This window comes from Sorex araneus, chromosome X (genome assembly GCF_027595985.1).
Source record: "Sorex araneus isolate mSorAra2 chromosome X, mSorAra2.pri, whole genome shotgun sequence".
In the NCBI taxonomy this organism is placed as follows: domain Eukaryota; kingdom Metazoa; phylum Chordata; class Mammalia; order Eulipotyphla; family Soricidae; genus Sorex; species Sorex araneus.
The window spans coordinates 208,533,530-208,555,368 of record NC_073313.1 but is presented as its reverse complement, the minus strand read 5'-3'; the positions used below and the strand labels follow the sequence as shown (position 1 = coordinate 208,555,368).

The window sequence follows — 21,839 nt, the reverse complement described above, 5'->3', positions numbered from 1 at the left end:
CTAATTAGAAGAATGTTTGTCAAGTGCAGGGATTGGAAAGTGGGAGCCCTCCACACTAGCTCCCCTGAGCAGAGGAATTGATGGAAGGAAGCAGGGACCTGGAAGAGAGGCCCCTTCCCATCAACTGAACCCTGAATAGCCAACGTAAGGAGGTGGGCGACTCAGGCCCAAAGCCCCATGGGAGGTGCTGCCTGACCCAACCAAGGGGGATACAAGAACCAATCTGGGCACCAGAGACACCATCCTAGGATAAGTCATCTTCGTTAAGAACCCAAAGCCAATCAAAAATAAAACGCCAGCCGTGACCTCAGCCCAGACACAGTACGGAAGCTCCAGGCCACAGAGCCCCAGAGCCATGAGCTGTCCAGTGTGTTGCAGATGGGTGTCTGCGACCCCAGATGATCAGTGTCACAGACTATCTGCTCAGACGGAGGGACCCCTGCCCCCATAGAGAGCTCTGCTCCCCTCCCCTCCCCTCCTCTCCCCTCTCTTCTCCTCCTCTCTACTCTCCTCCCCTTACCTCCCCTTTCCTCCTTTTCCTTTCCTTTCCCCTCTCCTCCTCCTCCTCCTTCTCTTCTTCTTCTTCTTCCTCCTCCTCCTCCTCCTCCTCCTCCTCCTTTTTCTCCTCCTTCTCCTTCTCTTCCTCCTCCTTATATTTTTCCCTTCTTCATCTTATCCTGGTTTGTGATGCTTTGAGGCATAATACTCTTTACAGCCAGCAAGGCACTTGCCTTGCATGTAGTCAACCCAAGCTCCATCCTTAGCACCCCACATGGTCCCCTGAGCCCACCAGGAGTGATCCCTAAATGCAGAGTCAGGAGTTAAGTCCTAAGTTTAAGCCATTTGTGGCCCCCCAATTTTTTTTTTAATTTAATGATTTTTTTTTAAACACACCGCTTTTTATACCCAACTGGTCAAGGGAAGAGCAACTTGTGTAAAGTGAAACGCTGTCATTGTCTGTGGCCCTCTGCCACCCCCCGGCTCTGGTAGCCCAGCTGTCGCTGCAGCAAACAGGTGGCGTAAAACAATCGCTCTCTGAGCCCACTCACTCTGCAGGCCTCTCCGCAGCCAAGTGTCCCGCTGCCCAGTCTCCACCAGCTCATGGCCACCAGTCCCCACCAGCGCCCGTGGCCCATGGAGCCCCGGCTGTTCCTCCTGCTACTTGGGCTGTGCTCAGGTAAGGGCTGGGGTTGGGGGCTCTTGCTGCAGGCTGGGCCCTCAGAAGTCCCCCAGACCAGTCTTGCTTCTTTGTTGGGAGCCCGGAACTGAAGGCGTCCCTCCGGGCTGCTCTGAGGGGGTCTCAGGTGCTGGCTGGCCAGGGTGTGGGGGGAGTTTGAAACGCTATCAGCCAAGGGCAGCTTGGATGGGAGCTGAGTGCTCTGAGGTGCCTCCCTCTGCCGGGCTTTCAACCCAACAGACCAGCTTCAGAGCCACCTTCCTGGAACTGCCTTGATATGCGTGTGTGTGTGTGTGTGTGTGTGTGTGTGTGTGTGTGTGTGTGTGTGTGTGTGTGTGTGTTTGCTTGCTTTGGGGGCCACTTCTGGATCTGCTTGGGGACTTCTGGCTCAAATCACCCAGTGCTGGGGACCAAACCAGGGGTTCCCTCTGGGAAAGCCTGTATCCCAGCCCTGGGAGCCAACTTCCAGGCCCTGGAGCTGCCTTTAGATCTGCACAATTCTCTGGACTGAGAACGCCAAACAATAAGGTTAACCAGCCCTTTTCACTCTAGAGAATTCTGCTAATAAGAGAGTGATTGACAGCCCCGTGTGCAGGAGAGAGAAACCTATTAATACTTGTAACCAAACTCTCTCCATAAGACATAAAATGAAATTTTTTTTAAACTTCTGAAGTTAAAAATAACTCTATATGAGTGCATTCCTGTCTACTTTGTTTAAAACGCAGGATGTTACTGTATTAGGTTTCCGTTTGAACTGGGGCTGGGAAACCTTGCACAGCCCTTGACCTGCATTCCTCTGCTCCTCGTGTCACAGCCCCGCAGCTGAGCCCACACTTCCGGCAGAGGGAAGAGGAGCTGCCAGGTGATTGCTTCATAGATGGGCTCCTTAGTAAGATCATCCCAGATGAGAAAACGGCAATTGTTTCTTTTCTTATATGTTACTGGCAAACACAGGCCCTTCTGGACCAAAGAGCTAAAGAACTTTATTATTAATCCATCCCCCCATATGGTAGCATTTAGGCAAATCATATAAATGGTGATAAATGATATCCTGGGGGATTTAGACTTGACTCCTCAAAGCTGGTCCTTGGTGGTAGTAGAGGTGATGTTGGCAGTGAGTGTGTCTTTCCCTACTCAAAGGTCTCCTCTCCCCTCCTCTCCTTTCCTGTCCTCCACCCTCCCCTCCCCTCCCCTCCCCTCCCCTCCCCTCCCCTCCCCTCCCCTCCCCTCCCCTCCCCTCCCCTCCCCTCCCCTCCTCTCCTCTCCTCTCCTCTCCTCTCCTCTCCTCTCCTCTCCTCTCCTCTCCTCTCTTCCTCCCCTCAAATGTATGTGAATCTACTTTTAAAACTACTTGCTGTGTATTCAATTAGACCTAGAGTTTGCTGGCCTTAGTTCACACGGCTGGCTCTCAGAAATTTAAAACTAGGCAAGCAGTCTAATTTCTTGGAAAAAGCCAGGAGCTGACCTCCCCCGAGTTCACTTAATTCATACATTTGGAATATGAGACATCGCAAACACCGTCTATTGCGTGCATGGAGAGAAAACACAGCCCCAAACTGCCAAAGGCATTCAAAGGTCTGGCACCTGGCAGAGAGAAGCCCTGACCCAAGGTCGCCTGTCAAAGCACACTGGGTGCCCCCCCAGCACATTGCCCCCCATCACAACAGATTGTAATAATCTGACAAAAAACCCCAACCATTTTGAAAAGGAAGCTGGGGCCCCTCTATAGTACTGTGGGAAATTTGTGGGAAAAATTCTTGTTCATCCCAGGGTAGCTTTCCTGTGTTGGCTTAACATAGAATCTCTGTTCTATTTATACAAAGTCTTTCATGGCAGTTGCTTCCTCTTCCCTAGCCCCAGAATTCCAAGGACTTCCTCGAACCTTACTTTCCAATTTGTTTATAGTTATTTCTGTGAATAGCAATGCCAGTCTTCATGTGGACAAGTGGATTCATGTCAGATTCATTTTGAGCTGTTTTAATGCTTTTTAAATGATGCTTTATGGGACCAGAGAGATAGTACAGCAGGGAGGGTGCTTGCCTTGCAAGCAACCAACCCAGCTTTAATCTCTGGCATCCCTCATGTCCCTGGAGCCCTCTAGGAGTGATTCAGGAGCACAAAACCAGGAGTAGCCCCTAAGCACCACTCGGTGTGGCCCCAAAACCAAACCAAACCAAAACAGAACAAACGATGCTTTGTACATAGTAAGTGCTCATCACGTACTTGACAAAGAGCTCCTTCTAAATCAGGATTGCTAGTAGGATTTTCCTGAAATGGGAGACTGACACTGTGAGTGTGTCTATTTGTTAGTTTATTCCCTATTCTTTTAAGAGAGTGTCTGCTGGGTGTTTGAACCCATGGAAAAATGGTCCAACTCTTCAGATCATAATGGAATTGGGAACTGAGGGCTTGAATTCAAACATAAGTCCTGGAAGTTTCTATTGCTCCATTCAGCTTTGGGAGGGAGAAAGAAAGGAGTGCCAGGAAGCTGCATTTAAGAAGTGAGGCTTTCCTGGGACTCTCACCTGGAAGGAAAAAGTCCACTTGTCACCTGAGGGTGGGGAGAGTAGAAGACGCAGGTGACTGTGCCTGAGGCCCCAGTTGGCCCCTCTCTCCCCTGGACCATCCGGCCAGTCTGCCTAGTTTCCTGCCAACTAAAGCCAACCACCTGCTCTAGTCAGTCCTGTCATTGCCTGCTAATAGGTTCTTCCTGTCCAGTGTGAGGAGGGATTTAAAACAGAGTACCCAGGCTAGGGATCAGGCCCAGTGGTAGAGCAAACGCCTTACCTGCGTGAGGCCCAGGGCTTGATCACTGGCATTTGGGAAAAAATCCCAGAGCAACAGCAACAGCAATGCAGTAACCTCGACGTCCCAGAATCCGGCACTTCTGACTATCCCTGACCCCACCTTGGCTACAGGGGTCCCCCCAGGCAGGGACAGGCAAAGCAGGTGGAGTACATGATTGTGCCCCAAGGACTCTTAAGGGGACTATCAAGATCTTCTCTTTAGACCCCACTCTCCCTTGGGGTTCCAGAATACAAGTGATATGAGGCAGATGTCTAATAAAAGTGGTGGGTGGACGCTGTACACATCAGAAAACCGCAGGGAAGCTAGAAATGAAGAGGTGGCCTGGTCCAGAGTTCTACCATTAGTCCCAGGCAGCAGCGATGCCAAGATCTGAGCTTCCCTCACTTAGTGTGGAAACACAGAAATGATGCAGCCATTAGGAAAGAGGAGATGCAAGCTTGTGAACTGGGGCAGATGCCCTCTGTTCTTTACCCACCTCTCAGGGCTGGGGGACTCGGCAGACAGCTTCATTCCCAGAACCTCAGATTTCCTGTTCAGACATTAAGGGTGAAGACGTCCCTCAGAAGACTAGTTCGAGGGTTCAGTAGAGTAATGCCAGCATAGGGCCTTTAACGCTCAAGTTCTGAGGACCAAGACTGAAAACACACCACGGAGGGCCAGGGAGATAGGACAGGGCTAAGACACTTGGCCGTGCATGTAGCAGATTTGGATTTGATCCTCAGCACCTCATATGATACCCCCCTGAGACCCACCAAGAGTGATCCCTGAGCACAGAGCCAGGAATAAGGCCTGAGCACGGCTGTATAGGACCACCTGACTAACCAAAACCTTAAAATTAAACAGATAAATAATAGATAAGCACTGTGGGGCTCATGCCACCGCCTACAGCACTACTGGCCTAGGAGCATTGCTAGCCAAAATCTCCGAAGAGTGTTTGAAACCTGGGTTCTGGGGGGTACATGCTGCCACCACCACTTCTGAAATCTGGTCAGTCCCGGGTTTCTCAGTGCCTCGGTGCCCTCTGCTGGAGAGCAAGGATGCATGGATGTGGGGACCAGTGAGGAGGCTGAGCATGTCAGCGTAGCTCCCAGCACCAACGCAGTCTGTGCCATGAACTCAGCTGGATGGGGGCCGATGTTTTTTTCAGGATGCTTGAAAATAGAAAAGGCTTTAAAAAATATAATAAAAGAGGGACAGGGAGTAAGAGATCCCCAAGTATGGTCCATTGAGCACAGACATGGGGCATCCCTGAGCACAGAGCTAGGAGGAAACCCTGAGGACCATGGCTGGGGATGGCCCACCCCCCAACAAATGAATAAATACATAAATAAAGGAGTTCCCCAAAAGGACTGAGAGATGCTAAGGAGATGCTCATTTAGGGAGATACTTGGCCTAAGGGTGCAAGTCAGACCATTTGGTGCTCAAGTCTGCTAATCTGCCTTGCTCAGTTCTGTCAGTGCTGGGAGCCCGCTGAGGTGGGTTCAGGGGACCATGATGAGTTGGGATCACACCGAAGCCCTGTGCACACGGGGCAGGAGCTCCGCCCTGTGACGCTAACTTCCCAACCCAGAAAAAAGTACTTGTGATTAATTATTTTATGGAGAACTTAGAGCATATGGGTTTCCAGCTTGGACAATAATAAAAAATAATGAAGGCTTTGCACGAGGCTAACCCAGGTTTGATCTCATATGGTCTCCTGAGCCCCACCAGAAGTGAGCCCTGAGTGCAGAGTCAGGAGTAAGCCCAGAGCACCACCAGCTGTGTCTCTGAGACAAAATAAAAAATTTTAATAATAGTAATAATAACCTGTCTTAGGAGAAAGAGAGAAAGCATCACCCTTGTTCTATTTTTAAAGTAGTCTTGGCCCCAGGAGAAGGGTTAGCACTCTCTGTAAATCCCCAGCGGAGAGCCAGAATATCTGGTTTTCCAGGATCAGAGCAAGGACATCTCCTTCCTCTTCTGCCCGGCACAGCAGCCCATCCACCATGAACTTCCTTGGGTGCTGGTTGGAGCTTGGAGTCCATCCTCTCAGGAATAATGGTTGTACTGAGCCCCCCACCAGGGCCCTGGCCACAGCTCTGCCCTCCTGCATGACCCAGGACATGTCACCAGGCATCTCAGAATTCCAAGGATGCCCACCTGCCTGTCCACCTCTTGACAGGCTGATGAGGACCCCATAGCATTGGACAGAGCGGGGCTGTGGGTCTGGAGGGCTCTAGACTCTCTCCCTTCAGAACTCATGTGAAGTGAAGGGGCTTCAAAACCCCAAAGAGCTCCCAAACCAGGCCACCGATGTACAGTGGGTTTTTCCCTCTATCTGAACAACTTCTCTGGGAGACACACAGAATGTCTCTGAAGTGCTGACCATTCAGACTCAAGGTCACATTTCCCAAAGGACTGTCTTCAAGGGTTTAGTTTAGGGGCAGTAAGTGCGTTCACTGTGTTAGACAGCTATCACAAATGCCTGGTTCCAGAACTTTCAATACCCTAAAAGGAAGTCTTGCAGTTCACCATCTCCTGCCACTGCCCAGCTCACACACACTCACACACATGCACACTCACACACAACATTCACATATACACACTCACACATATACACTCATACATGCACACACACTCACACACAATACACACACTCACACATACATGTTCACACACTATCATGCACACACACATACACAGTCACACATACATACTCACACACTCATACATACTCACACATACATGCTCACACACAAACACATACACTCACACATACATATGCTCACACTTGTACACACATGTCTGCATACTCACACACACTCATACATAATACTCATACACACACCTCTCTCTCTCTCTCTCTCTCTCTCTCACACACACACACACACACACACACACACACTTTCCCCTTTCTCCCCTTTTCCTGGTAGCTCCTGTTATCTGCACTCTCTCCGTGCATGGACCTGGCCTGAGTATCCCACACCAGTGTGCTTGTGTGGTACAGGCACTTCTGTGTCCGACTGCTCCCCCCGCTCCTTTACCTTTCCAAGCTCCTCGCTAGAGCATGCAGGACCCTGGCGAGCATTACCCCAACAGACCAGATTTTATTTCAATAGCACCAGACTCCAATATTCCCAGGAGCCCTTGTGGATGGAATTTTTATATTATGCATGTGTGTTCTTAGCCAACCCAATTCATCCAGGGACGGGATCTAGCAAAAAATGGCATTTGTCCAGAGCACGTTCATTCCATGACAGGTGTCCCATGGGCTGAGAAGGAACCATACCTGCAGCTTCCCCAGCCTGGTTGAGTCATTTCTTTTTTATTTTATTTTATTTTGGAGAGTGAGGAGGAAGCTTGGGCCACAATAATTCTGGGGGCTTTTCCCAGTTGTGTGTTTGGAGATAGTGCCTGAGGGGCCAGGTAGTGCTGGGTTCAATCCAGGTCAGCCGCATGAAGGGAAGCGCATTCACCCCTGTACTTTCTCTCCAGCCCTGGTTGAGTTGCACTTGGAAAGGTGCAAGGCCATGATCTGGGCCTCCAGGAGTCCTTAAGCTTTTCAGCCGCTGCTGTCTCTTAGCAGGGTCCCCCTGAAATGCTCCCTTGAGGGCTGTGAGTGGGTTCTAACTGCATGGGTCATGTACTCCATCAGTGGGCCTCGTCCTGGGCTCTGAACATGAGACCCGCCTAGTGGCGAAGCTGTTTGAAAACTACAACAGCGTGGTGCGGCCAGTGGAAGACCACCGGCAAATCGTGGAGGTCACTGTGGGCCTGCAGCTGATCCAGCTCATCAACGTGGTGAGATACTCAAGCACCCCCCAACCTTTGCTTCTCCCTCCTCAGTTCCCTGAACGGGGCAGTTGCCTTAATTATTTTTCATTTCCCTCCCCCACCCACCAAGGACGAAGTAAATCAGATCGTGACAACCAACGTTCGTCTGAAACAGGTAATAGGGCCGAACAGTTGCATTTGATGTTGATTTGATCTGCTCTGAAATTGAACTTGGGCTCAGAAGAAAGCATTTGGGTCACTGGGAGCTTTGCTAAAAATATGGAAAGAAGAGAGTTTGGATGGCGGGTGAGCAGCGGGAAGGGGGTGTCTTATGGATCATACTTGTAGGCGTTTGTTTCTACTTTGTGCCTTTTCTGTGTCTTTTGATTTGCGGGAGCACGGAAGTCTGGCTGGAGATACAGACCAGGAGTAATGCACTCTCCTGGTATCCAGAGGACCCGGCTTGATCCCTGGCACCATGCAGTACCCCAAGCATACCTGGAGTGACGCCCCCCCAAGCACAGAATTGGGAGGAGCCCCTTAAGCACTGCCTGGTGTGGCCCCCAAACCCCAAAAGAAACAAACCAAGTTTATGGTCTTGGTTCTTGAAGCCAAGAGTCCATCATGAAGGTGTTGACAAATGTTTCCTCCCATGGCCTTGCAGGGGTGCCCTGTCTCTCCCCTTGGCCTCTAGTCAGTCACCTGCATGTTCCCATGGCAGTGCCGCCATGCCACGCCCTTTCCTGTCAGGATCCCAGTCACTGGCTCAGGGCATGCTAGACAAGAACATTAGACCCTGTGCTCTCTCTCTCCGGCCCAACCCGGTTATGTTTTTGCCCCTTCTCTTTCTTTTGATTGCTGTTGTTTTGGTGACCAGGGGTCAGACACACTTGGTTGAGGTGCATTGGAGACCACACACTTAGTTGTGATCCCAGGGAGCCCATGGGACACAGTTGCCAGGATCAAATTCACCAGGAAGGGTGGTCCTGGGGATCAAACTCAAGGTCTCATGCCTGTAAAGGAGGTGGTCTTCCACTGAGTCTTTGCCAGGTCTGTTAACATGAATTTTGGGGAGGAAAGCATTCAATCAAATGCATTATGCCAACCAAAATTCGACATTAAGCACCTATTTTTATTTATTTTGTTTTGGGAGCCACACCCTGCAGTGCATTTACTTCTGGCTCTGCACTCAGAGATCACTCTTGGTGGTGCTTAGGGGACCATATAGCATGTCAGGGATTGAGCCCAGATTGGCCTTGTGCAAGGCAAGCACCCTACCCATTGCACCATCACTCCCAGAGATAGTACTACTTCACAAAATAGGAAAAAACTTAATGCAAAAAATTGCTCTCCTGCTTGAGGACGGTATTCCCAATAGAGTCCTTGTTCTTTCCTGGTGCACACAGAGTGGTAAGGTGGATCTGGCAACACCCCAGGCCATGACTTGGGACACTGTTTCCTTCTCATCTGTAAAATGGGCTCAATCCTGATTCCTGGCCCCTGGGATTATTGCAACGCAGGCGACACTGGGAGCTCAGGAGCACGGCTATCGGCAAAGTCAAGGGTGGTGGTTGGGGGGCTGGAGAGATAGTTCGGGCTCACCAAAATCTGGGTGAGGAGTTCACCTTGCACACACAGCCGAGCTGGGTTCAGTCCCCAGCACCCCAGAGTCCCCCAGCCCCTCCAGGAGTGAGCCCTGAGAGCCATAGAGTGTGGCTCCCCCCAGACTCTCTCTGTTTAGACACAGCTGTTGGAGCCGCTCTGTCCTTCTTACGCCTTCCGTGTGTGACCCGACTTCTGTCCTCACTTCTAGCAATGGGTGGACCACAACCTAAAATGGAACCCAGATGACTATGGCGGCGTGAAAAGAATCCACATTCCCTCGCAAAACATCTGGCGGCCAGACCTGGTTCTCTACAACAAGTAAGCAGATCTGACGGCGCGGGAGGGAGAGTGCTGGCCCGGGGTGGTGGGGGTTAGAGGCCCGGGGCTTGGGTGGGCGTGAGCACTGCCCCTGACATGGGTCACTCAGCACTGTTCACAGTAAATATGTCTTAGAGTCGCCAAGAGCCAAGCCGACAGGCTGGGGGTCCACATGGGTGTCAGGGGCAGGGGCCACTCAGAGCCCAGCCAGTGGGACAAGGCAGAGAGAGAGGGAGGGGCTGTCCTAGTCTTTACCTCCTCATTTCCCATTAGACCTGGGCTTCCGGCTTCATCTGTGGAACTTTCCAGAAAAAATGTACTGATAGAGCAGAGCTACGTTTGTTTCTCTCTGTGTAAGAAACCAAGAGGGCTGGGGAGTTGACTTAAAGGATAGATGCCTGGAGATTGACCCTTGGCCCCCAGCCCCTGTGACCTACCTGTGGTCCTGGAGTCCCCTCAACACTCCGGGGGACCTCTCCCTCCAGGTTAATGAAATAAATTAACAAGTGGGGTCCCAATCCTGGCGCTACATAGTCCCCCAAGCACTGTCTAGAGCAAACCCTGAACACAGCCATGTGTGGCCAATACCCTGAAGGAAGCAATTATTATCTTGGTGCCATGGACATGCCGACTCAGCAGCTTTTGGGTGAGGTGAGATAGGGGGAGAGATTCAGGCCTGTTCTACAGTCTACACGGACAGTACTGGGGTCTCTGCTATTTGGGGCCCTTAGGGGAAGATCCAAAGTCATTCTGTTTTGGGGATAGAGCCCCACTTCTGTCTCAAGGAGGAAAATTCATAGGAAGAAAATTGTTGGTTTACAAGTGAGACCCAAATCTAGGCCCTGTGATCCCTGGAACCCACAGAGGAGCCCCACTGTCCCTCACCTTCCTATTTTTTTTTTTTGCTTTTTTTGAGTCACACCCAGCTATGCTCAGGGGTTACTCCTGACTCTGCACTCAGGAATTACTCCTAGCGGTGCTGGGGTGGCCATATGGGATGCCGGGGATCGAATCCGGGTCTGCTGCATGCAAGGCAAACGCCCTACCTGCTTTACTGTTGCTCCAGCCCCTGTCCCCCACCTTTCTAACTCACCAATTCTAATCCCCAACCCCAACTAAGGCTGTGGGCACAGCTGCTTGGGAAAGCCTAGACTTGACCACTGAAGGCTAAAGAAATCACTTGTTTTCCATTCTTTTATTTTAAAAATATCTTTAAATAATTTTTGAATTTTATTATTTTTTTTACAGTGCTCAGGGCCAGTTCTGACTCTGTGTTTAGATATCACTTCTGATAGTGCTCTGGGTCTATACATGGTGCCAGGGATTGAACCAGGGCTGGCTGCGTGCAAGGGCATTGCCCTCCCTGTTGCCTTATCTCTCTGGCCCCATTTATTATCTGTCAATACCCTGCCCAGAAAGCATTCCTCGGGAGAAATCAGTGCCCACACCAGGAGATCAGCAACTCCAGCCTAAATCTGGGTTTTTTTCAGTCTCTTGAAAACTTCCATTCAAACAAAATGGGAATTCAGATTTAAGGTGGCTGTCCAGTTCGGAAGCCAAGTCACTGGGCCATACTAGGTCACACACGGGATCACTCTGGGTCATGCTGACCCACACTAGACCAACACTGGGTTGGGGTGCTGCATGGACATGGGGCCCAGCTCTGTGGTCAGGGAGACGAGAGTGGCCACGTAACAGACTCACTGACCCTGTCTTCCTCCCCTGCCAGGCCCAGAGGCATTGAGTGTGTGGCCACCCCCAGCCTGGGTGACCCCACCCCAGCGAGCCTTAATGATTCTTAGAAAGTTCAAATGATTCCGTCTTCACCTGCTGATCCCAGCACTGAGCCCCTGGAGGGGCTTTCATTTGTAGTTCCCTGTGGTGGTGGTTATTTTTCAGTTTAGTAGGGGAGAGATGGAGATGAACGTGACAGCTGTCCCAGGGAGGACTGGGAAGGGAAAGTTTTGGGATGCAGGGGTAGAGAGCACTCGCCTAGCATACGGCTATGGCCTTGACCAGGGGTTAGACTCTCGGCTCACTAGGTTAGCACAAGGGTGTGGGGCATGGAGGGTAGTTGAGATAGAGGAGGGTTTGTTATGCCAATACTGGTTGAAAATGGTCACTCTGGACAGGAACTGAGCATTGAATGTAGGTAAAGAGATACGCATGATAAGCTTTTGGCATCTGTATTGCAAACCATTATGCCTGAGAGAGAGAGAGAGAGAGAGAGAGAGAGAGAGAGAGAGAGAGAGAGAGAGAGAGAGAGAGAGAGAGAGAGAGAAGAGAGGTGCCTGTCATAGAGGAAGGTGGGGGCTGGGGGGATGGAAACTGGGGACACTGGTGCTGGGAAATCACACTGGTTGAGGGATGGGTGTTGGAACATTGTATGACTGAATCCCAATCATGAACAGCTTTGTAATGGTCTATCTCATGGTGATTCAATTTAAAAACATGTTTTAAATAATGATAATAATTTTTTTAAAAAAGAACCTCGGCACACCAGGAGTGACCCCTGAGCACAGAACCAGGAGTAAGCCTAGAGCACAATGGGGTGTGGCACCCAAAACAAATCAAGTGGGCCCTCAGGTGGTACTCAGGACTCTGTACCATGTGCAAGCGCTGGGTGCTTCTTTCATCAGACAAGTCTGGAAAACACTGTCATAGATTTAAGACACAGCCCGTTTCCGTAATTAGCATGATGAGGAGCCGTGGGCTGCCATGCCCTGTCCCGCTCCAAGCAGAAACCCAGGCTCCTCCTTCACGGCCACGTTCTTCTTTCCCTCCCACCACAGTGCTGATGGCGACTTTGCCATTGTCAAGTTCACCAAAGTCCTCCTGGACTACACGGGCCACATCACCTGGACGCCCCCTGCCATCTTCAAGAGCTACTGTGAGATCATCGTCACCCACTTCCCCTTCGACGAGCAGAACTGCAGCATGAAGCTGGGCACCTGGACTTATGATGGCTCCAAGGTGGCCATCAACCCGGTGGGTGGTGGCCTTATGCCGTGACACTGAATTCAGGAAAAGAGTGGCCAGGCTTTCCAACTCTGCCCCGCAGTACCTCAAAGATCTCTATAGCCATGAGAACGTTGGGGATCTTCTGATGGTTCTTGGTTGACTGAGGAGGTTTTGGTAGCCAGCACGTGAGAACCTCTTGGGAGCTTGAAATGAATTCCCTGTGCCCAGGTTTAGTGCCGATTAATTCTACCTGAATCAGCCTGGGGTAGGGAGCTGGGAGGTACTGTATGTTTGCTCTTTTTAAATGTTTTTTTTTGGGGGGGACGGGGGTAGGGCCTTCTTAGCAGTGCTCAGGAGGTTACTGGGGCCCCAACTGGACCATCAGTTCAGTGCAAGAGCCTGAGGATGCAAAGCTGACTGTGCCTTGCAGAGACTCTCCTGCCACTCGGACAGCCTCAGGGCACTGGGCCCCCAGCGCTGCCCCAGTGGTGCCAGGGGTGGAGGTGGGAACTGTGTGGTGCCCCGAATTGAATCCAGGTCCGGCACGAGCTAGGCACTCACCCTGGCTGCTGTGCTGCTCCTGGCAGCTGTTGGCACCTGGAGTTCTAAAGCTCCAGGTGATGTGGATGTGAGGTCAACTCTGAGAAGCTTGTGGGGCAACTCCCCTTATGTATAGGACAAGAACCCAACAACCCACCCGCCCCCAAAAGAGGTGACCCCCCAGTCCCTCTTGGGTATGTGACAGCCGTGTCACCACTGATTAGGGGGCACTGTTCCAGATGCAGAAGTGGTGACAGTGGGTCTCTGTTCTTCCATGGTTTCCAAGTTCTTCAGTATTTTCAAGAACGAAAATATTGAGTGATAAAGATCCACAGACTCGGAGTCTGAAAGTAGAAAACTAGTGGAAAATAGAAGAGAGATGAAAAGGAACTCCCCTTGTGGAAAGGAACTTAGTACAGGACCAAGTTAACTGTAGCTTTTGGGGGTGGGGGGACAGGGTTTATAAGAAAACGGGGTCTTGTGAATGCAGGGAAGTTAAGATAAGGGGTTTCCTATAGACTCTTTTAAATGAAAATTGGACTCTTTGGATATCTTATCAATTGACTAAGTGTTACTGGGGATGCGAGGATCTAACAGACCCTTGTCTGGCCCTATGCCTTGGGTATTTCCCGTTATCTTAGCCTCCAGATGAGCCTAAACTCTGGGCCAGAAGTTTATGCTGGACCATTGCTAAGTCCCTGCTTATTAGAAAGAGCCCCGGAAAAATCTTACAAAAACGTAGGATGGGGGCAGTCAAAGTCTGGGACAGCTCCCAGCAGCTGGCTAAGGTAAACTGAGGCTTCCTCTTGCTCCATGAGCTCCGTTCCGTCCTTCTCAGGAAAGCGAGCAGCCGGACCTGAGCAACTTCATGGAGAGCGGGGAGTGGGTGATCAAGGAGGCGCGGGGCTGGAAGCACTGGGTGTTCTACGCCTGCTGCCCCAGCACACCCTACCTGGACATCACCTACCACTTCGTCATGCAGCGCCTGCCGCTCTACTTCATCGTCAACGTCATCGTGCCCTGCCTGCTCTTCTCCTTCCTCACCGGCCTGGTGTTCTACCTGCCCACCGACTCAGGTGGGACCGTGGCCACGGCGGCTGCTACCCCCTGGCGGGAGGGGCAGTGATCATCCCTTGGGGCCAATAAACACCCGCAGGCAGCTCCCCACTCTGCTTTCTGGGGAGAGGGGCGGTACCTGGACCAGGAGGCCACAGGCCACGTGCCTGGGGGAGTCCCTGCCAATGGGGCTCCCCAAGGTCCCCGACCGAGCAAGCACAGAGCCAGCTCAGTCTAGTCTAAATGAATAACCGAGTTGCCAAATACCCTCGTGGATCCAGAAGTGTGCTGGTAACTGCATCCTTTATCCAAGAGTCTTTTTTGCCTTTTTCTTTTTTCCCCCCAATGTTTCTGTGCTGCGGTTTGCAGTACTGTGACTGATAGGGTTTCACACACAGCACCACCACCTTTCACGCCAGCTTCGCCTCCCGTTGGGTCTTCTGTGTTTCCTTACACCTGCCTGTCAGAGAGACCCTTCAGAGTGGGTCCCTCTCCTTCTGACCCCACTCAGCATCTCACTCTCCAGTTCCTTCCAGACAGTAGCAAGGCGTATGACTTTATCTTTTCTTATTCAGCCCAGGAGGCTTGTGAGGGGTCCCTGATCGCTCGTGCCCCTTTGTGTGCTGCTGGCGGCTCCCAAAGAGACTTTGCAGGCCTGGTCTCCAGAAGGCATCTCCAGATGCCCAAGGCGGGGTCTCCCAGTGGCCTTTCTCTCGAGCCCAGCAGCCTGGACAAATTGCTTACCTCCTCTGGGGGAATCACGGCTGTGAGGTCACTATACCAACACCCGCGCTTCACAAGATTGGGTTGGGGGAGACACATGGGCCTGCCCGCAGTCTACAGTCATCAACCACGTAAGACAGACAGTTGGGGGCACGTGGAAGAGTACAGAGAGTGTTACAATACAATTTTATCAACACCGATTCTTTATAAATTTTTTTTATTGAGTCACTGTGATACAGACTCTTAGAAAGCTGTCCATGATTAGGTTTTAGTCATACAGTGTTCCAACGCCCATCCTTCCACCAGTGCACATTTCCCAGCACCAGGGTCCCCAATTTCTCTCCCATCACCCCCATTCCCAGCCTGCCTCTACGATAGGCACTTCTCTCCTCTCTCTTTCTCTCTTCCTCCCTCTCTGTCTCTCTGTCTCTGTCTCTCTCTGTCTCTGTCTCTCTCTCTCTTTTGGGCATTGTAGTTTGCAGTTTGCACTACAGATACTGAAAGGTTGCCATGTATATCCCTTTACCTACTTTTAACACTGAATTCTTGTCCAGTGTGATTATTTCCAACTATTGTCATATTGGTCCCTTCCCTATTTTTCCTACCCTCATCCCCACACACACTTGTGGTTGATTCCAACCATTGTCCAGTCCTCCTAGGCCTTGTTTTCCCTGGTCTTGGATATTAGTCTTCTACTATATAATTTTTTATATCCCACAAATGAATGCAGCCATTCTATGTCTGTCCCTCTCCTTCTGACTCATTTCACGCAGTATGATACTCTCCATGTCCATCCACTTACAAGCAAATTTCATGACTTCATTTTTCCTAACTGCTATGGCATAGTATTCTATTCCGAAAGAGCCCACACCAGTGTAAATTCACATCAGCAGCCAGGAGGAGAGCATGCATTCACCCTTCCTACTGCTACCCGCTGAGACAGGGCGTGGCTGCATGCAAGACCCGCCACAGGACAGGTCTGTGTTTCTTTCTCATCTCACCCAGGGGAGAAGATGACCCTGAGCATCTCAGTTCTGCTGTCCTTGACCGTGTTCCTGCTGGTCATTGTGGAGCTTATCCCGTCTACCTCCAGCGCGGTGCCCTTGATTGGGAAGTATATGCTGTTCACCATGGTGTTTGTCATCGCGTCCATCATCATCACTGTCATCGTCATCAACACACACCACCGCTCCCCCAGCACCCATGTCATGCCCCAGTGGGTCCGGAAGGTGAGTGGGCATGAAGAAAGAGTGGGCAGAGGGGAGTGGGCATGGGGTGTGAGCAGGCTTGGTAAGCAAGTGGGTGTGTATGGGATGTGAGTGGTGGGTGGGGGGTGTGAGTGGGAACAGGAGGTGAGTAGGTGTGGGAGGCAGGTAGGTACAGGAGGTGAGTGGGCAAGGCTCCTGCAAGGCTTTGCAAGAGGCTGTAATTTTCTGGAGGGCATCCCCAAGTCTCCCCATCTACCTAGCTGGGTTATCAGGGAGCACTGTGAGTGTTGAAGAACTGAAAGTCACTTCTGAGCAGTAGGAGCTGGGAGAAGTCCCTCTTTCTAGGGGTAAAGGAGCCAGGTCACCTCCCCAGAGAGGAAAGCAAAACAGAAGGAACAAAACCTACTCCAGAGTCCAGCTTGGAGAGACTCTGAAGTGAGGGAACAAACCAGTCACCCTCTTCTTCATTCCAGTGCAGGGGGAGTCCAGAGAGTCCTGTTTGCCTTCCGAGTTGAGAATCTCGCTGCTTATTTTGGGGAGTAAGAATGGAGAAAGGGCTGGATGAATATATGTGTTTTCCAATTTCACAGAGACACCAAAATCTTTTGTGCAGAATGAAAAAGATTTTGTTCTAAACCAACAGAGAAACAGATAACTGCTTGTAATATGTCTCTTTTGGACCCGTTCCTATCGACAATTAACCAAGTGATTCCTTGCAATAGCTTGTTTTGCAGAGTGAGAAGGGCGGCAACGGCAGGGGAGGGGGGATTTCTTTAGCCCTGAAATCAGAGGACTCTCAGCCCTTAAAGAAAGTGTGCCAGATTTGGGGGTGGAGGGCAGTAGAAGGGGGATGGTGATGAGTTTTTAAGAAATAATAAAAATTTTAAAAAGAAGATAAATAATAAAATTAAGAAGAAACTTCCCAGCCCTGAAGTAGCCCAAAGACATGAGGATTACATTTGTTTGAAATGTAAACCCTGAGCTCTTTGAGGATGGAGAAACTGAGGCAACACTCAGAGAAGGGTGGGCTTCACAGAAAAGGAAAAGCAACAGAACTTAAAAATGAAAAGACCACCATCAAGTCCAAGTTATTTTCCCCTGTGACAACGCCCAGATTAACTTTTCTGTAAGCAGAGAACCCCAGGCCAAGCCAATTTGGAGAAATTGTGCATAACCTTTCCCAAAAATCTTTCTCAGCTTTTTCCCCTGTGGAGAAGTCCATGTTTTCTCATGAACATCTCCCTCTCTCTCTTTCATCACATATCTCTAAATAACTTTCTTTAAATAAATTGTTTGGCTTAAGTAAGAAAGAGAAGTGGGGCTGGAGCAATAGCACAGCAGGTAGGGTGTTTGCCCTGCACGTGGCTGACCCGGGTTCGATTCCCAGCATCCCATATGGTTCCCTGAGCACCACCAGGAGTAATTCCTGAGTGCAGAGCCAGGAGTAACCCCTGAGCATCGCCAGGTGTGACCCAAAAAGAAAAAAAAAGAAGAAGGAAAGAGAAGAAAGGAGGACGGAAATGGAAGAAGGAAAAAGGGGGAAAAGAGAGGAAGGGAAAAAGGACAAAATAAGGAAGGAAGGAAGGAAGGAAGGAAGGAAGGAAGGAAGGAAGGAAGGAAGGAAGGAAGGAAGGAAGGAAGGAAGGAAGGAAGGAAGAGAAGGAGGAAAGGAAGAGAAAGAGGAAAGGAGGGGAAAGGAAGCGTGTTTTAGTTTAAGTTTCTCAGCTGCACACAGGCGCCCTCCAGTGGCGAACTGCTTGCATAACTGCAGCGTCCCTGGCCTGATTCCACAGACCAGACTTGCCAGAAACGATACTTGAAGACAATCTGGTTTCGTCCTTCTGTCTTAGAGCCAGATGCCCAGAGACGCTGAAGAACTCGCCTAGGGTCACGTGGCGAGTTCAAGGTCAGAATTCGGTGCTTGGCCTGCAGCCCATCACTGTCCTCCATGAATTTCCTCCCCATGCTAGGTTTTCATCGAGACCATCCCAAACCTCATGCTGTTCTCCACAATGAAAAGACCATCCAGAGAAAAGCAAGAAAAGAAGATCTTTACGGAAGACATCGACATCTCCGACATTTCGGGAAAGCCGGGGCCGCCGTCCTTGGGCTTCCATTCTCCTCTGATCAAACACCCGGAGGTGAAAAGCGCCATCGAGGGGATCAAGTACATCGCGGAGACCATGAAGTCAGACCAGGAGTCCAACAACGTACGTCCGGGTCTCCCCGTGCCCAGCCTGCCCTGCGCTGTCCTTGTTGTGTGCCTGGGGGTCGCCCAGCAGGTTGCATGCTCACTTGCTCGCCCTGAGGATAAGTTATGGGAGAACTTAGGGGGACTTGAGCTTCCAGGGGTCTCACTGTCTGGTTGCAGCCCCCGCACCCCCCACAGAGCGTGCACAGCTCACATCTGGCGGACTGTGTGCTCCCGCCCTCTGCACTGCGGGGGCCCAGGGCTCCCAGACTGCCGAGCTGCTCCTGGGGGCTCTGTGTGGGCAGCCACACCAGGAACTGGAACCTGGGTCTTGGGTTTGCAAGGCAGGAACCCTAAACCGCTGAGCTATATCCCCCCCACCCCAGCCTACCCCCCACAAAACTGTGTGGCTTGAAATTCACATGTCTGAGCTTCTATGATCAACTGGGCTTGGGGAGAGAGACTAAAGGGCTGGCGCCCATGCTTTGCATGCAAGAGTCTGTGCTCCCCAACCACTGCCAGAGAGTAGGCCCGAGCACTAGGTCCAAAGTGGTTCCTGAGCACTGCCAGGTGTGAACCTTCAGACAAAAACTGAGTACATAAAAGATCAAATGCTTGGGTATAGATGGTTGAGTTTGGCTTCATAGGTACACTGTCAAGTGGCAGCAAGTGATCTGGGATGTGTCTTGGTGACCACCTCCAGGACACATGCATATCATATTATTAATAATCTAGTTAAAAAACTGTGCAAGAGCAGTAGTACAGTGGGTAGGGTGTTTGCCTTGCATGTGGCTGACCCGGATACAATCCCTGGCATCCCATATGGTCCCCTGAGCACCACCAGGAGTGGTTCCTGAGTGCAGTCAGGAGTAAACCCTGAGCATCACCGGGTATAACCCAAAAAGAAAAAAAAAGATAGAGAGATAGAAAGAGAGAAAGAGAAAGAAAGAAAGAAAGAAAGAAAGAAAGAAAGAAAGAAAGAAAGAAAGAAAGAAAGAAAGAAAGAAAGAAAGAAAGAAAGAAAGAAGAAAGAAAGAAAGAAAGAAAGAAAGAAAGAAAGAAAGAGAAAGAAAGAAGGAAAGAAAGAAAGAAAGAAAGAAAGAAAGAAAGAAAGAAAGAAAGAAAGAAAGAAAGAAAGAAAGAAAGAAAGAAAGAAAGAGAGAGAATCACCATGGGGCTGGAGAGATGGTATAATGGGCTAAGGCACATGCCTTACATGCAACAAAGCTGGATTTGGCCCTCAGCACCATATAAGGTTCTCCACACACCATTAGGGGGAATCCCTGAGTGCAGAGTTAGGAGTTAGTCCTGAGCACTGCCAGGTGTAGCTCCCAAATCCCTAAATCAATCAATTGATAAATATCAGTCACTGCATGGTCCCTCAGCTTGCTGGAAATGACCCCTGAGCACAGAGCCAGAAGTAGCCCCCAAGCATAGCTGGGTGAGTCCCATATCCCCACGCCCAGATAAATAAAACAAAATGAAAATAGAGATCCTACTGCCAGCCGAGGGGTGCTAAGGGCTCTGAGTGGACCAGTGCTTTAATCTGTGGGTAAAGGGTACCCTGAAGCCTGGCTGCTGCAGGAGACATTCACTCCCCCTCTCTCCAGGCGGCCGAGGAGTGGAAGTACGTGGCGATGGTGATGGACCACATCCTCCTCGGGGTCTTCATGATCGTCTGTATCATCGGGACCCTCGCCGTGTTCGCAGGTCGGCTCATTGAGCTTAATCAGCAAGGGTGAGCCGATAGCCCCGGGGAGCAGAGCAGGGGGGCGAGACAAGAGCCGACTACTTGGATGTGACTCACTGACCAAGCATTGAGTGGAGTTTGGCGTTTGTTATTAATGATCATAATTTATGGTTGCACAAGGGTGTGGCCTCAAAGTATATCCACATTGCTACTTCCTTCACTTCTGCTGTGTTGCCTGATATCAGAATGAAAATGGATCCCTGCAAAAAAAAGTGCTCCTGATGAAATCTGGAAGAGTTTTGTTCTTCTTATTTCTTTAATTTAGGCAAAGAAAAAAAATGCTCTCTTTGCTTAAAGCTGTGTTCATGCCTACAAGGAAATTCCATCCTCCCGTCTGCATTTGAATCAAAGAGAAAGGAAACAGTGGGAAGGCAATAGTAAGTTCCAGAATGACCACTGAAATGTAAACTACATCCAAACCCAGTTTTCAAATAGAATTCTCCAGCAGAGTGGTAAGGGAAATATTTCCTAATCTAACATGGCAGCTGAGCTTGCGGCTCAGAATTGCAAGGAAAATAGATTCCCAACTTGTACTAAATATGAGACCAGACATTGCGTGATGTCGCACACAGATGCTTTTGCTTCATTTTCATCACCCTTGTTTGGGACGAGGGATATGATCCAGCAATTCCACTGCCAGGTATTTGCCAAAAAAGGATTGAAAGATTGGACTGGAATAGATCCATGTACACGTCCGTGTTCCCTGTAGCATGGTACCCAACAGCCCAAATGCAGATACAGCTTGTGTCTACTAATGGATAAGCAAACTGGGGTGTGTTATAGGACAGTATTCAACCTTGAAAAGATTCAAATTCTTATCAAAGCAACAACATGGATCCGCTAAGAAAACAACATGTGAGGTGAAGTGAGGCAGATGCAAAATGACTCACTGTTGTAGGATTCTATTCATTCATAAGAAGGAGCTACTACAGGTAGATCCACGAATGAAAGCAGCAGGGCTGGGCGAGGTGGTGGGGCGGGAGAGTCTTACTCTGAGAGCAGTGTTTGGTTTGCAATCAAGAAAAATCTCTGGAAATGGATTGTGGTAAATAGCCCGACAACAAATGGACTTAAAGATACAGATTTGTGCATGTTAAATGGTGATGATAGCAACTTTTGTCATGTGTATTTTTAACCATAATAAAAAATATATATATAAGTGGTAAGAAAGGGGCTGGAGAGATAGTACAGTGGGTAAGGTTCTTGCCTTGCACATGGCTGACCCAGGTTCAATCTCCGACATCCCATATGGTCCCCTGAGCACAGCCAGGAGTGATCCTTGAGAGCAGAGTCAAGGAGTAACCTTTGAGCATCACCTGCTATGGCCAAAAACAAGTAAACAAAAGAAAAAGTGGTGAGAAAATGGCAAATTTCATGCTGTATCTTATTTACTACAATTAGGGGAGACAGACAGACAGATGCACACACACACACACACACACACACACACACACACACGTGCGCGCACACACACACACACAGAGTTAGTACTAAAATCTTCTGCTCACTTAATCCATCATGGCTCCCAGGACTATGAAGGAAGGAACCAAGAGTCACCCATCTCAGCACCTTCCCAGCAATGCACACAACACACAGGCTCAGAAAGCTGTTCTCCCTCAGGACACAATTCATCTCCCTTGGGACATGGAGCTAGAGAGGGACATACAGTCTCCTGCCTCTTGCCGTTCCCGTCCCACCAAATAACTAACTTCTCTGCCACAGTGGGCCCCTCCAATATGTTTCTTCCTG

The 21,839-nt window shown here is 50.1% G+C and overlaps 1 protein-coding gene across 1 annotated transcript; it reads left to right on the top strand.

The window, feature by feature from the left end:
* Positions 1 to 1,134: 1,134 nt before the first annotated feature.
* On the top strand, positions 1,135 to 20,120 carry CHRNA1 (cholinergic receptor nicotinic alpha 1 subunit). The gene is made up of 9 exons (XM_004601170.2): positions 1,135 to 1,177; positions 7,620 to 7,765; positions 7,869 to 7,913; positions 9,552 to 9,661; positions 12,454 to 12,649; positions 14,001 to 14,238; positions 15,947 to 16,170; positions 18,120 to 18,359; positions 19,951 to 20,120. The coding sequence occupies exons 1-9, from the start codon at positions 1,135 to 1,137 to the stop codon at positions 20,080 to 20,082; spliced, it is 1,374 nt and encodes a 457-aa protein (XP_004601227.1). The 3' UTR covers positions 20,083 to 20,120.
* The last annotated feature ends 1,719 nt before the right edge of the window (positions 20,121 to 21,839 follow it).

Excerpts from the sequence above, each read along its gene's own strand:
- CHRNA1 (XM_004601170.2), top strand. The coding sequence starts at position 1,135 with ATGGAGCCCCGGCTGTTCCTCCTGCTACTTGGGCTGTGCTCAG. Across the intron at positions 7,914-9,551 it reads CCAACGTTCGTCTGAAACAG|CAATGGGTGGACCACAACCT; the intron begins GTAATAGGGCCG and ends CCTCACTTCTAG. Across the intron at positions 9,662-12,453 it reads GACCTGGTTCTCTACAACAA|TGCTGATGGCGACTTTGCCA; the intron begins GTAAGCAGATCT and ends CTCCCACCACAG.